The 15,530-nt window shown below is 34.1% G+C and overlaps 1 protein-coding gene across 2 annotated transcripts in view; it reads right to left on the bottom strand.

The window, feature by feature from the left end:
- Positions 1–1,166: 1,166 nt before the first annotated feature.
- Positions 1,167–15,530, bottom strand: part of LOC121378662 (xylosyltransferase 2-like) — a 69,140-nt gene continuing 54,776 nt past the window's right edge. The window contains exons 7-13 of one of the 2 annotated variants that reach the window (XM_041506941.1): positions 14,889–14,969; positions 13,696–13,912; positions 12,984–13,160; positions 11,819–11,924; positions 10,687–11,024; positions 9,192–9,858; positions 1,167–5,459 (exon numbers count right to left, since the gene is read on the bottom strand). In XM_041506941.1, the coding sequence (XP_041362875.1) occupies positions 9,193–9,858; positions 10,687–11,024; positions 11,819–11,924; positions 12,984–13,160; positions 13,696–13,912; positions 14,889–14,969 (1,585 nt within the window). In that variant the 3' untranslated portion in view covers positions 1,167–5,459; position 9,192. Of the gene's footprint in view, positions 5,460–8,008; positions 9,859–10,686; positions 11,025–11,818; positions 11,925–12,983; positions 13,161–13,695; positions 13,913–14,888; positions 14,970–15,530 lie in introns of those variants that run through there. The other variant, XM_041506940.1, reaches the window with a different exon arrangement.

Below are 15,530 nucleotides of genomic sequence, written 5' to 3'. Positions count from 1 at the left end.
TAATTTGTTAAACAATCTCTTCAAATAAACTCTACAGAATCCCAACCATCAAACCTTTCCGAACGAACATTTCAACAACAGCAGGTAACAAAATATCAACACCCACCGTTTATTTTGATTATGTTTAATTTAAAAAATAAAACAAACTGGATATTTAATTCATTATTCACATCAATATATTAGTGATGTATAATACATAAGCATTTTTGGCATCACATAATGCTGATTAATTGTAATAATTAATATATGCAGCTATTAACAAAATAGAGACAATTGTGTTATAACACACAAGATAAGTATAATATATCATGTTACAAATGAAATGTTTGTCTGTTAAAATATGTTTTGGAAGCAAAATCATCCACAGTACATACATGTACATGAAAATATCACTAAATTGTACAATGAAGAACACTTGAATATTGAATTTCAAAATCAGTCTGCTTCATAGAAACTACGACTTATTAACTTCAGAAATATAACTTCGCATACAGTTTCAGAAATAATTTTCATTCTACACTCAGAACAAAATGGTAAACGTTTTTGAAAAAAATAAATCTTAATAGTTTTAATATAAATTATTTAAGAAAATAATTTAACATTAAAATATCATAACTATTGTTAAAGGGACCGTAGCTAGCGGGGGGAGAGAATCCTGAAAGAATTATAGAAACTTAAAGAAAATTCTCTTCTTAACCATTTAAGGAGTTTTAGACTATTAGTATTAACCACTCAGTTGCCTCTCCCAAAACAAATCCTAGCTACGGCCCTGTATTAAAAATAATAAATCCTTTCCTGTCAATTGAAACTTTGTTTTTAATTACATATTCATAAAAACTAAAAAAAATATTTACAGTAAAATAATCACATGTATGTAAAATACTAAAATATTACACCGTTTGTCATGCATATTCAGTTCAAAACTACAATGTTTTGGTGTACTATTTTTGATGTTGTATATTATGGCAACAATGTAGGATTAAGGGACATTCCTGAGACTGCTGCAATGTAAGATGTTTCTGACTAATATAAAATTTCTACAATTAAACTTACATATTAAATATATTTTCTTGTTTAGAATTTTTTTGGAAATAAAATGAAATTTATCCTAGTTCAAATATTAGGACAATCAGAAACACGTTTAATATATAGACACTAATATTTTATGCAAAAAACCCACAAAAAAACACCAAAAAAAAAAATATATATATATATATATATATACATATATGTGAAATGTCTGTTAGTCAATGACATCTTTAAAAATGCAGCAAACTCAAGAATGTCCCTTTATTAATAACAACGTACATCTGATGGGACTAATGTATGAAAATCTGTATTGATTGAACCTATTATAAATGAACACCGAGTACACGATGGTCATGCCTATAAAAAGGCACTTCTGAACTATCAATCTTGCATACATATTGATATAATTTAGCTCTTTATTAATTACACACGCTTTTAAACTAAAGGCCACATTCTCCTTGTAGTCTAGTTTTCATTGTTTCATGTATGTTTATCATTAAATTAATATCATTTGTGACACCTGTACATCTGTACAGTGAAATTAGCCGTTGTCATGTATGTTTATCATTAAATTAATATCATTTGTGTCACCTGTACAGTAAAATCAGCTGTTGTCATGTACGTTTATCATTAAATTAATATCATTTCTGTCATCTGTACATCTGCACAGTGAAATCAGCTGTTGTGCTCTCAAGACTCATAAAATCTGTAGTGGAGAATGTACGAGGAGGTGTACATTCATGAAAAACGATTCACAAGCCCCATAGGAACAAGTTAATTATTTTTCATGAATCTACACTTCCTAGTACATTCTCCAACTTAATTCATTATTCATTAAAAGAAATTATGTGACTGCTAAATTAACTTCTATTTTATATTTCTCAATGAAAATATTGGTTAAAATAGCAAAGAATATTTACAAAACAAAACCCCCAAAATGATAGGATTCTTTCGGACCTAACCTGAATGATTTGGGCAGTAAATCATCAACAGTGGCTAATCATGTAATCTCTTATTTCCGATTTAGTTTCCAACAATCTTTGCTGTGTTCTGCCAGAATACATTACTTTCACTAATATGTGTATAAGGATTAAATTACATCGATGATGCAGATATTTGGCCTCATGGGCTAAAGCGTTGTACTTGTTTACAATATACAAGTACTGATTCTTAAAAAATAATCTACACCTAGAACAATAGTGTGACATCACAGGTATGGATTCAGGACTTAGCTTGCACAGTCTGGGGACTTTAACATCATGGCAACACCATACAAAATGACTTAACTTTAAAAGTTTTTTATGCAGGGGCCGAGGACATCATTACACACCACAAATGAAGTTGGCACATACACTTAGCACAAAGACAATGACATTTCTGAATAAGACAAGTTGCAGAGACTTTAGGATTTCACAAATCGGTACTGCTATTGATCTAGATACATAATATATTGCACATATAGTTTGGATGAAATATGGCACAAAGCAACATCTGAACAAAATAAGAGAACATTTTATCTTTCTGCATATAACCACTGCTGTACAAAAACAGTTTTAGTTCAGAGAGGAACAGAGAAGAGCATTTAGTCGGATGTTTTTATAGAATGAATGAATGAATGTTTAACGACACCCCAGCACGAAAAATAAATCGGCTATTGGGTGTCAAAATGTGGTAAATGTGAACAAATAAATGTTTTTATAGAGAAATTAAAAGATCCAAATTATTTGGAGACTTTCTTCTTAAAAATTGCACATTTGAAACCATTAAAACATTGCAAAAATTGAAATATTAAACTGACACATTTATTTTTGTTAAAAACACATTGACTAGTCATTATACATACATCAATGCATATCAGGACATGCAATTGCAATTATAAACTGGTTACCAAGACATTGAATTCTCAAAATTAAAATTATCAGTAAGCAATATAAAGCAAAATTTCTTGTTGGGCTCAATTTTGCTTTTTAATTTTTTTTCTGTGGTCTACAACATGTACATGTAATTGTAATAAAATACTGAAATACTCCTACTGAGTTTTTCAATATGCCGACCTACGTTAGTACTTTACTATCACAAATTTAGTTTTATTGGCAATGCTTTCTGGTAGAGATCCAGTCCAATTCGTTCGTACAAATTTGTTGATTTGGAATATCAATGTTAAATCTGAGATAAGTGGCAAAGCTGGCACTCAGTTAACAAATGTATTATAGTTTGTATAATATATACAGAACAATCATTATGGATAAGAAACCACATTTATTGCACATACATGTATGCCACATCTTTAATTTCTATCCCATATACAATGTATATCAGCATTGCCCATTATGAACAGATCCAGAGGACATTAAGTTTTCAGACATTTATTTGTTAATTTTAAAATACTGTCAATTCCTTTCTCTTTGGAGACCCTTATAATCTGAAGGACAAAACTGGAACACATGACCAAGGCCGTATCTCTGTCCAATGCAGAGTCGAATGGATATTTGACAAAATAGTGTTTGATTCCATGAATATCTATCTAGTGCCTCTTCTATAGGACAGCCACTCCCAAGGAGACCCTTAACTGGATATTTCATCCCTCCTGCACTGTCAAAAGAGGACTACCATTCAAGTGTATTGACGAACTACATGTATTTTAATTTAGCCATGACCATCCTTAAAGGCACTATATCTCACTCTTCCAGAATGTAATACATTGTGTATTTCATTAATAAAAAGATTAAATACAATTACAGCTGTAATAAAATGGTATGTTTCTTCTATTTAAAGATTATAGTGGAAGTGAATATACCATTTTAAAATGGATATCACCATTTAAAACACATTTCTATACATCAGTAAAGAAGAAAAGAAAAATAAAGAAAACAAAATAGTCAGTAGGATATACTAACAAACAATATTTTGCTTAACGTGAATCGAATGTGTTTTTGGGATAATAAAAATGCACTTGAAGGTTCACCCTCACCTGCCTCCCCCTTTTTTCAGTTTCAAATACATATAGACAAAATATTATGTCTGCGTACGGTCATTTACTTGTTTAAAAGAAAGTTTTACAACCAAACCTTGATATTGTGATCAGCTAAAAATGGTGGACAATAGTCAAGAACGGCTTATGTCCACTTTTTGCAAAATTGAGAGTACATGTAGTCCATTATTTTGCTTCTTTATGTAGCTTTTAAGGGGACACATATGCATTAAGGGTGAAGTAAATATATATAGATACATACATACATACATACATAGATAATAGATCTATGTATGTAACAGTCAACCTCGACATACATACAATATATAAATATTCATACATCAATACATACATACATACATACATACATACATATTACAGATATGTTGCTTGCAAAGTCGAGATATGAAAGTTATTTGAAAGCCATGTTCACCTGAAAGGTCTTTGCTTTCTTGATTTGTTCTGTCATTTGTTCAACAAAGAATTTGTGCTGCATTTTTGTTTGATACACACACATGCATGTTAGCTTCGAGAAATCCCATGTATATATGTCAATGTGGTTCACACTAACTTCAGTTTTTGGACAAATGCAGAGACTAATAATAAAATATTTCAAAATAATACATGATATGATTTAATTTAGTCTGCATTATTAATTGTAGTATAAAAACAGCAGACTGATATTTGCCATAGGACAGATAAAACGTTAAAAATAAAGAGAAACAATTTTTAAAAATCTTGACCATAATTTGACACTGGTGGCAGTGGCACACATTACATGTAACAAAACAATCCCCCCAAAAAGGTTACTGTGACACATGATCAAGAATGTAACACGTATTGTATATGCAGTTTTTCACAGACAACACGGCACATGCCACATGCTTTCAAATACCAGCCACAAAGTGCCTTAATAGTTGTTGTGACATGTAATATGGTCCCTTTTAGTCTTATAGACGATTTTAAGTTTTGATATTTTATATCTTGCCTGTTCAGGACTAGCTCAGGGTGAGCAGATGATGTTGCCAACTTATCTCTTGAACTTAATCAATTTACAGAAACCTAGTTATCTTCTAACAAAATATCACTTATTACATAAAAGTATTTCGCCAAATGTTTTTCTTAAATTTGACTTGCTGAATTTTGTGTGTGCCAGAGATAGCCTTGCTGTTGTTTGTATATAGCAACAGGTTACAATAATGTCAATACAGTTTTCAAATTTTATTCCAAAGGGTTTCTTGAATCATATATAATAAGTAAAAACAAAATTAAAAATAAATAAAACAAAACAAAACAAAACAAAAAAAGAAAGAAAAAACCTGGTATAATTTTGATCATGATTTTAGTGTGCCACTGTACAAAATATCACCTGAACTTGAACTTTTGACTAGTTGTGTTCATTGACCCATTGTGTTGGTGTGGTGTTGAGGAAATAAAGTTGAGCTAGCACTAATGGTTTCTGAAAAACAAAATTAAATGCAAGAACTTAATTGACTTAAATACAATTAAAGGCACAAAAAAACCAACAACAAAAACCCGACAACAAACACACAAAGTTAATTCTGTCATACATGCATGCACGTGACTAGTAATAATTATGTGACCACACCTGAAAAAACAAGTACAGATGCAACATGAGATCAACTAATATGAATCATGTAGTATTCCAATATGGAACATGTCTGGGCATCTGCTTGTTGGAGATGTTAACATCTTGAACAAATTAACTACATTACATCAACAGCAAAATATGTTTCTGTTAGTTGTCTTCGGTTTGTTTTAATTTAATGATGAAATGATAGTTTGGCTACATTTTAAAGGTGCAAACCCTAGTTTTAACCCGTAACAAATGGACACTACGTTTTGTTAATTTACAAACCTGTAACTCATTTGGATAAAATTACAACAGAGTGAAAGAAGAGTCTGTGATATTAAAACAGGAAATATCCTTAAAAATAGACTAGAACTTGAATTAATAAACCACTACTTCTGACGCATGTGCGTTTTTAAAAATATGAAAAATGCATTTTTTGGTATTAGAAACACCAGGATGACCAGAATCACTTGGGTTCTATGGAAATTAATAATCTAAAGAATACAATATAAGTAATGTTTGATTTCAGTGATCATAAATGGCTCTTAGTAGTAAAAAATATGCTGTAGTGTTTAAAAACTAGGGTCTGTCCCTTTAACTGCCTGAAATACCATCATAGAATTATTTACACTATGACCATTTCAAAACCAAAGAAAACTCTCAACATCATTACTGGTTCAAGATTCCAGTCATCACATTATAATTATATCTTTGAGCCATATCATTACACTTTGTACTATTATGTCCCATATCTATCAAATTATTCCCAAATTATTTTGTCATTTTCCTCACGTCTGTACTCCAGTTTTTTCACATGCAGTCACAAATTCTTCACCCATGGTGTGATTGTGTATCAAGTTTGGTTAAGCCAAAACTTAAAATTTCTCTCAAAAACAGACCTGAACACAACAGTGTAAATATACAAAGTCAACTCTGGCATGACAAACTCATCCTTCTTAAAATAAACATATTTTAAGCACATACATGTACATACATGTATGCACAATACATGTGCACACACACACACACACACACACACACACACACACAAAGATATACAAACACATAATACATTTAGTCTCTTGCTGATAACAGCTATTATCACCATCACAGTTTGATATTCAAAATAGTCTAAAAATATTTCACACAATAATTGATAAAAAAAGGCTACTTAGAATTTATGTTTTTTAAACCTAGATGAACAATAACTGATGTTGAATGTTAATAATAAAACAAGTCAGCTACATGTATATCTTTTAGAGCATATTACCAATTATAGATTTTTGATTATTAAGAATTAAATTTTGTTGTTAAAGACCAGTTACAAAAACAGAGCTTTGACATTTAACTTTTGTTTTATTTAACACCACCACTCGTGCATATTAATTTATTAATCATTAGCTATTGCATGTCAGACATTTCATAACACTGACATGTAGAAATGTTTTATTTAACGACGCACTCAACACATTTTATTTATGGTTATATGGCATCAGACATATTAAGAGAGGAAACCTGCTGTCGCCACTTCATGGGCTACTCTTTTCGATTAGCAGCAAGGGATCTTTTATCTGCACCATCCCACAGACAGGGAGGTACATACCACAGCCTTTGATATACCAGTCGTAGAGCACTGGCTGGGCCCACCGATGGGGATCGATCCCAGACCGACCGCACATTGAGCGAGCGCTTTACCACTGGGCTACGTCCCGTCCCCTCACTGACATGAAGGTCATCAGAGGAAATCCTCTACATTTCTCCATTAGCAGCAAGGGTTCTTTTATATGCACTTTCCAACAGACAGCACAGCACATACCACAGCCTTTGATTTATCAGTCATGGTGCACTGGTTGGGCCTGGACAAAAGTGCAATCAGAAAATGGATCCACCAAGCGGCTCCTAAGACACGAGCACCTGAGGTGAGTATGCTCCTGACTGACCTATATCTTGTCCCCTTACATAGTGTCAAGATGATAAAAGGGTTATAAGCACAAAATCAGAACGGTCTTTGATGTTTAAAATACTATTATCATTCATTAAAGGCTTTTGTAGGAGATATCGCTGGCACTATAATTTGTGATATCTCCTGCGATATCGCTTCTTATAATCTTGATTGGTCAAATTGTAATCACAAGACAATATTTTGTTACCTCACTGTGTTTGTTTCAGCGCTAAACCTATCATTAGTGACGTCACGCCACTGCCGTTCTGCTAGTTAACGAGTCTACCGCTGCCAAATATAGTGACATTCAACCCACATTACTGACATTGTTTACAACTGTCGCAAATGAAAAGAATGATAATGGATGATAAAAAGAATACCCCCCTCGTGTCTTGTGATATCATAATTTATCAGCACTCGTTGTAAAAGTATAAAAATCCTTTTGGCAATTAAGCCTCGGATTTCATACTTTTATCAACTTGTGCTGATAAATTATGATATCACAAGACACTTGGGGAGTATCCTCTATGTATAACACAATTGAATCAACCTGTCATTAACTAATATGAACATGTACGTAATATTGAATTACGTATTATATTTTCTAATACATTTATTATAAGCTAACTGCAGTTACTGTTTGTCTGTAGTATTAAATATTATATTTTACAGGGTCTTCACTGAGTTTGACAAAGACATATTTTCAAATAAAATTTGTCAAATTGGTGCAATTATTTTTTAGTCCAGATTGAACCCGGATAATGTATTCACTAAAATAAAAACTGAAATTGTTATTTTAAAAACATTTGTTTTGGTGCTCAGTATAAGTCCAGCAAGAAACTATATCTTAGACAGAAATGCCACACAGTTTTCTACAAGGACCAAGTAGCTTTAACTGTCTATGTTGTTGTTAATCATCAGATACACGTGAATGTTGAACAACAAAAGAAGTTAAAATATTTTAATATCTATATTTTTGGATGATAAAAATTAATTTGATAAATAGAGCTTTAACTGTCTATATTGTTGTTAGTCAACAGATACACGTGCTTGTTGAACATCAAAAGAAGCTAAAATATTTTAATGTCTATATTTTTGGATGATAAACAAAAAATTACTTTGGTAAATAGACTGACAAAATGGACCTAAAAGGTTCACAAGACATTCATAATTTCAATAAGATCAAAAACCAATGTGATTCAAATTAACTACACTCAACTAAAACCAATAGCAAAACCATGATAGATAGATTAGATTATACAACAGCAAAAGAAAAGATGTCCAGACTGTATGAGTGAAGGAGAAAGAACGAATATTCAGTCACGTGACTGAAACATGAAGTAGAGGACTCATTGGAAGATTTTAAGCCATCCCATTGGTTGTTGGGATGTTCGGAACAGTCTACTATCATAGAGAGAAAATGCCAATTGTTTGAGGTCAGGCAAACTTGAAAAAAAAAAAAAAAATCTATAAAAAAAGGAAAGAATGTTCACATTTCTTTTGCTGTTCAGTATATATAAACCATACAACATTCAGAAAATATGAAAGAAGCCAGAAAATTAGCACCAAGAAGTAATCAATCAGTATTAACTGCCACTTTTTTTTTCCAACTCAAATATTCCCCAAAACCACAATGAGCCTACATTACAGCCTACGTTATCTAGCCCAGACTCGCTTAGAACCTATTGCCGACAGTTCCGACTTTGGATCGGGCGACCTTGAACTCCACGAGGTCTTGCGGCACTGTTGCAGTTCATCGCACATGTTGGTCATATCCTCGACGGAGCAAGATCTCTGCACCTGCCAGAAATAAGGCACTAGACTGTCGATCCAGTTCTCCAAATCCTTGCCCACTTTCTTCATATTTATCATCGCCTGTTTCTCGAGCTCTGCGTTTTGCTTCACCTGAAGGACGTCTCTGAATTCAGAGAAGTCCTTTGTGGCATACATCCCGAAAGGTCCCGCGTGGGTCCGATAGATTTCCGACGTAGATATCGACCTCGAGTGAAAGAAAGACAGCGGTGTCACCAGAAACGAAGTCTCGGCCACAACGTCGAAGTTGAACATCAGCTTGACTGTCCAGATCCCGGGACGTAGTGGACGGTTGAAGTTTGGTTTGTGCTGCCCGACGTGGATGCTTCCCGCTGGAATTTTCACGTCGTATGACGCGGCCACCACATTGATAGGGTCAATCCACGCCATGGAGACGACAAACTCGGGCCCAAGGCCCCACACGTGACGCAGCGCTATCTCGTCGTAAGGTCCGATGAGTTGTGCATAGTTACGAAAGATGAGTTCTTTAGGATCAAAGTCAGTCCCAACCTAAAAAAGTAAAATAACAGAATTTACTTGTTTAATAAATGTAATATACTCTTCAAAAAAAAGTAGGGGAACCTGAAGTATTAATATCAACTATTAGCCAACAGACATCCTAGTAAAGAATGTTCAGGTTTGTTTATCAACACACCGAAACATATTTCATAGTTTGCGCATGCATCATGCAGTTGCCCTGTACACGTGTGTGGAGTGTCATTCTCAATTTTGACAATTTCAAGGAAGGTCCATTAATCACTGTGGACATTTTGTTCTGTCAATCGTTTTCATTCTGTTGATCATACAGTTGTTATTGTTTTGTTTTTAGTAATTTTTATGGTTTATATTTGCGATTTACTGATAAAAAAAACGTCAACTTTCAAATTTCACTAATGGTTAAGGACCACGTAAGACAAAGGAAGAGGAAACCTGCTGATGCCACTCTTTTTGATTAGCAGCAAGGAATCTTTTATATGCACCATTCTACAGACAGGACAGGACAGGACAGTACAGTACATACCATTATCTTTGTTACACCAGTTGTGAAGCACTGGCTGGAACAACAAGCACCCTAATAATCTGTGAAACCTGATTCATTATTATGAAAACTAATGCTGGATGTGCAAATGCTTTGCGAATTCTTTCCACTTATTTAATGGCTTTTTGGAAGGGGGGGCTTTTTAATTTTTGGGGAGTCTTTTTCTTAACTGTAAACACCATACACTACTGATATTCCTGGGATTAATCCTAAGATAAAAAGAAGAAATGAAGACCACAACCCACAAATGCCACAAAAAAAATAAAAATTAACAGCTGCATAAAACTACCAACGCTTACCTGTAAAGTCTGGATCCGACCAATCACTCCTTTTGGTTTCAACACTGTGTAATGATGCCTCGGATGCATGTGCGTTTCCATGGTGATAACCTTCCCCGTGGACTCATGCTCAGCGTGGTGCATGACCAGCAGACCGTGGAAATGATCCGACTCGTAGAACACGTTGGCCTCGAGCAACTTGATGAGACGGAACCCGCACGACTTCGACTGTTGATAGAGAGCCTTGAGCCCAAGACGTGCGAACGAGTGGTACGACGTAAGGTAGGCGTCCTTGGGAAACCACTTCTTGTCCAGATGGTGGTATTCATTCTGCCAGTAGCTCGTCAGGGCAACCATGTCTGAAAACACAGCAAAGAACTAAGCATGGTAGGAGTGTGATACCCATTTAAAAGCAAGCATTTTGAGAGTACTGCTAATGCAATACACGTCCCCTACCTGATGGAACAATTTTTTGTATCACCTAAATTCAAGGGCCAAACATCTATGAAAAGTGGGTAAATCACCATGAAAGTTAAAGTTGATCAGTAACAATACATGATAAAGCTATATACAAAATTTCACCTCAATATTTTTAGGTATTGCAAAACAAAAGTCCGGAATCTTTTTTTTTTATATCTCGTAAGTTCAAGAGCCATAACTCTGTCAAAATAGGTAAATTGTCATGAAAGTTACACTTCATCTGTAACAGTACATAATAAAGCTATATACAAAATGTCAGCTCAATATCTCAAGGCCTTCTCAAAAAAGAAGTCCAGAAAACCAATTTTCTTCTGCAAAAAAACATCCGGAAAAGATATGTGGGACAGACGGACGGACAGACGGACAGACAGGACAGAGATGAAACCTATAGTCCCATTCGATTGAACCGGTAAGGGACTAATAAAAGCTGTGGCTGCATTCAATTTCATAGCGCCATACCCAAAAATTTCTTTCTGGCGTCAGAAGTGGTCTTTTTTCTTTTCATATGGCTTGTAAATAAATAAAATCTGCCATGTGTGTTCAGCAACTGTATAATGAATTAAGTGACAGAGGAAGATCTGAAAGTAATTGTGAATTTAATATGGATAAATGATTCTGAAACTTTAATAGCACATAAGTATGCAAATTTAAAAATAATAATATGTAAACGAACCTTGCTGGAATCTTCCAAACAAGTAGACATCCAGGCTGTTTATAATTTCCTGGTTGACAATTGGCTCAAATTTTCTAGCAAAAAATGTCGGTTTCTCTTCGTAATTCTGAAATTAACAAAAAAATAATGAAGCAAGAAAAGTAAGGCAATCATATTAATCAATCAATTAATTAAGTGAGCACAGTAATTTTTGTTACTATTCCATAAATAGATTATTCTAAACAGCAATGACAAGGTACTGGAAATAAGCACTCACAGATACCAGTACCCATTTAGTTTAGCATCTCCACTCTGTATCAATTAAGGAATTGTGCATGCAGAATGAATCTAATTTTCTCCCATCCCTAGCCATGCAAGACAGGTGTATTCCATGACGTCAGCCCATGACCACATGACTTTTGTTATTTGAGCTGATATTAACAATGGGTGATGTCATGTAAATTGGCAAAATAACGCAAGAAATGCTTTTTATATTTCATAAAAACAAGGAAACCTACTGTCATAATGAAATTATACTATCATTTTCGGTTTATACTTTTAGTATAAACCATTTTTGGGTACGATTTTTTAGTGGTTATGATTATTTTATTGTAAGATAAAAAATAAAACAATTAAGTTTTTAATGTTTTCCCAAAATGCTTGTTTTTCATCTACTGGATGGGAGAAAAAAAATCCTCCATTATGTATCCATGTGGGACAGGGCTATTCCATCCTCGGGTACATAATATAATGTCAGGGACTCGGCAAGCCTCGTCCCTGACAACAAATTATGTACTCTCGAGTGGAATAGCCCTGTCCCACATGGATACATATGAAGGATTGTTTTAGTCTCCAAATCAGTCAAATTTTAAAATGGTTCTTACATTTAAAATTCCAGGATATTTCCAGGACACAAAATATGCGATGAATACAATTACTAAAGAATATGAAACACCATCACTGGTCATGCAAGCATTTGGTATGTTTCATTTCAATGTGTGTTACTATAAACTAACTATAGAGCACATCCATTAATTAGCAGTTCAGACTATAAAAAAATAAAGCACATTTTAACGGATCATAAAAGTAACTGCCACTGTATTCAACGGCCACCTGTCTTAAGTGGCCACTTGTGTACTCCCATGGATGGACACTAAACACTAGTTTGACTCCACATATGTTTTACCATCAGCCTGTCAAGGTCAGTTGTCTTGAAGTCATTAGGTGAACAGCCGCACCAGTCAACAATGTGTTTGTACTGACACTTGCAGCCCTGTTTGCGGCGCCAGTTAGTCAGGTGAAGATTGTTGTCGACCACCTTGTCACAGAACTGGCTGTTCTGAAGCACAGTGTGGAAGAATGACTGCAAGAAAGAAAAAGACAAATACAGTTGAATCACGGTGGCTGAAACCCCGCCGGTGCTCTAGAAAGTGTTCCACCCATCGGGTACATGTAGTCTGACCTAACTATTTGGTCAACAACATGTAAGTGGAACTCAGGACTTAGTTCTTGGTTCGAGCGTTGCAGTGTATTCGACCCTTCCGAGTTCGACACAACGAGATTCTACTGTAGATATAAAACAATAAATGTAGGTATAAACAGAAAGAAACAAAAACTGTTTGATTAATAATTATCCAGTGTTCAACAAATTCACTAGCTCTCAGTCCTGGCTAGTGGATTTTTGGTCTGGGCTAGTGGAAATTATCAACTGTATTACTATTATAGATAGGGCACAAGCCAAAGCTTCTGTGATGGCTAGTGACTTTCTCAAGCAGTTGTTGAACACCGATTTTGACATGAGATATTAATTCTTTATTATCGATTTAAAAACATACAACTGGTTGCTCCTAGGTGATGACCCAGTCACCACAGCCATACCATCCAATGAAAAAACATACCTCAGCAGGTAACAGTGTGTATTTGTAGAGTTCCTTCAGGCCTGTGATGAGATCGTCCTTTGACGTGATGAGGTAATCCACAAACTCTCGGTACAGACAGATCCAGTCACTGCCCCCGTCAATCCGGATCCCCTCGGGTAGAGTCCGCGGACCAACCCGCCACAGGTGGTTGTCACACTCGTAAAATGTCTGGTCCAAGCCCTGCTTCTGTATGAATCTAAAACAGAAAAATACAGGAAAAGTTATTTATAACCATAGTAAAGATGAATCTAAGTAAACTACTCAAGGAGTTCCAGCAAATGTTTAATAATCGGAAATGAATATAGAAAACAAATACAGCAAAAATTTTTTTGAGGGTCAATAATAGCCATAGGTGCATCTATGTTAAATATTGCAGGTCTTCCAGCAAATGTTTCATAATGAGAAATAAATGTTTATTATTCACTAATTCAATAGATATATTATGGTGGATATCTATAGGTATCTGAACACTTTCAAAGGAATAAAGAGACATTATTTTCTATGAATATGTTGTGTCAAAAATCACTATTTTTCACAAGTAAGAACTATTTTCTATGAATATGTTGTCAAAAAATCACTATTTTTCACAAGTAAGCACTATTTTCTATGAATATGTTGTGTCAAAAATCACTATTTTTCACAAGTAAGCACTATTTTCTATGAATATGTTGTGTCAAAAATCACTATTTTTTACAAGTAAGCAGTATTTTCTATGAATATGATGTGTCAAACATCACAATTTTTCACAAGTCAGCACTAAGTTCTATGAATAATCATCAAGTTCTATCAATAACCTCTATTTCCCCGCAAATACTACTTTCTAAGAACAAGCATTCTGAGAGTATTGCTAAAGCAATACACATCCCCTTCCAAGCCTGACAAATGTTTGTATCTCCAAACACTTCAGGGCTAGCTGTGGGTCAGTAGAAAATGTTGCCACATTATCTGTTAAAACTTCACAGATTGCAGAAACCCAGATATTTTGTATCAAAATATCAATTAATACATGAAATTATTTCGCCAAATTAAAATAAAATTCGCCAATTGTTTTTAAAATTCGCAACTGGCAAATTTGGTGAGTGTCAGAACTAGCCCTGTCCGTTATGGACAACAGAGATGAAACCTATAGTGCCCTCCGATTCGATCAGTATGGGAACGTTGACCACTATTACCTGGGTGTATCTCTTCCATGAGACTTCAAGAAGTTAAGACCTCTGTATTTTGTCAAGAAGGCTGTTAAATCTCCAACAGTTCTAAAAATCATTGAAAAGTGAAATAAATGTGCATTAGTTCATAAAACAAAATCCATAAATCAAATTATTAGTAAAGTGTGGTTATTGCTAAGGTTTAACAATTCAATTCAATTAAAATATCGTTGTGTTATTTATGGCCATGAGCCCAAAGATACAAGTAGAAATATATTGACATTTCAGGACCAGTTCAATTATAGTCAGCGGATTGTGAAATAAAACGAAAAAATTAATACATATTTTTTTTTTTTTTTTTCAACTTTATGGTTTTTCAAAAATGTGAAGAGATGACAATTTTCTGGCATCGACGAACTAAAATAATTAGTTATTTAGCCTCCGGAGTAAAAAGTCTGAACTAAAGGCATGAACAAGCCAATACCAGAACATAAGTTTCGAAGGTTGCTAAAACATTCATAATGCTATATTAGGTACTCAGGCTTTATAGATTTTTGGCAAAATCAGAAACCTACTCAGGTTGAGTTGTTAATTTGGTTGACAAATAACACAATCTTTATAGGCTATTTGCTATAGCACATCCATCAGCTCCATAACCTGAAGTCAAGT

Source organism: Gigantopelta aegis, chromosome 8, assembly GCF_016097555.1.
Source record: "Gigantopelta aegis isolate Gae_Host chromosome 8, Gae_host_genome, whole genome shotgun sequence".
Taxonomy (NCBI): domain Eukaryota; kingdom Metazoa; phylum Mollusca; class Gastropoda; order Neomphalida; family Peltospiridae; genus Gigantopelta; species Gigantopelta aegis.
This window is presented reverse-complemented; position numbering and strand designations above follow the sequence as displayed.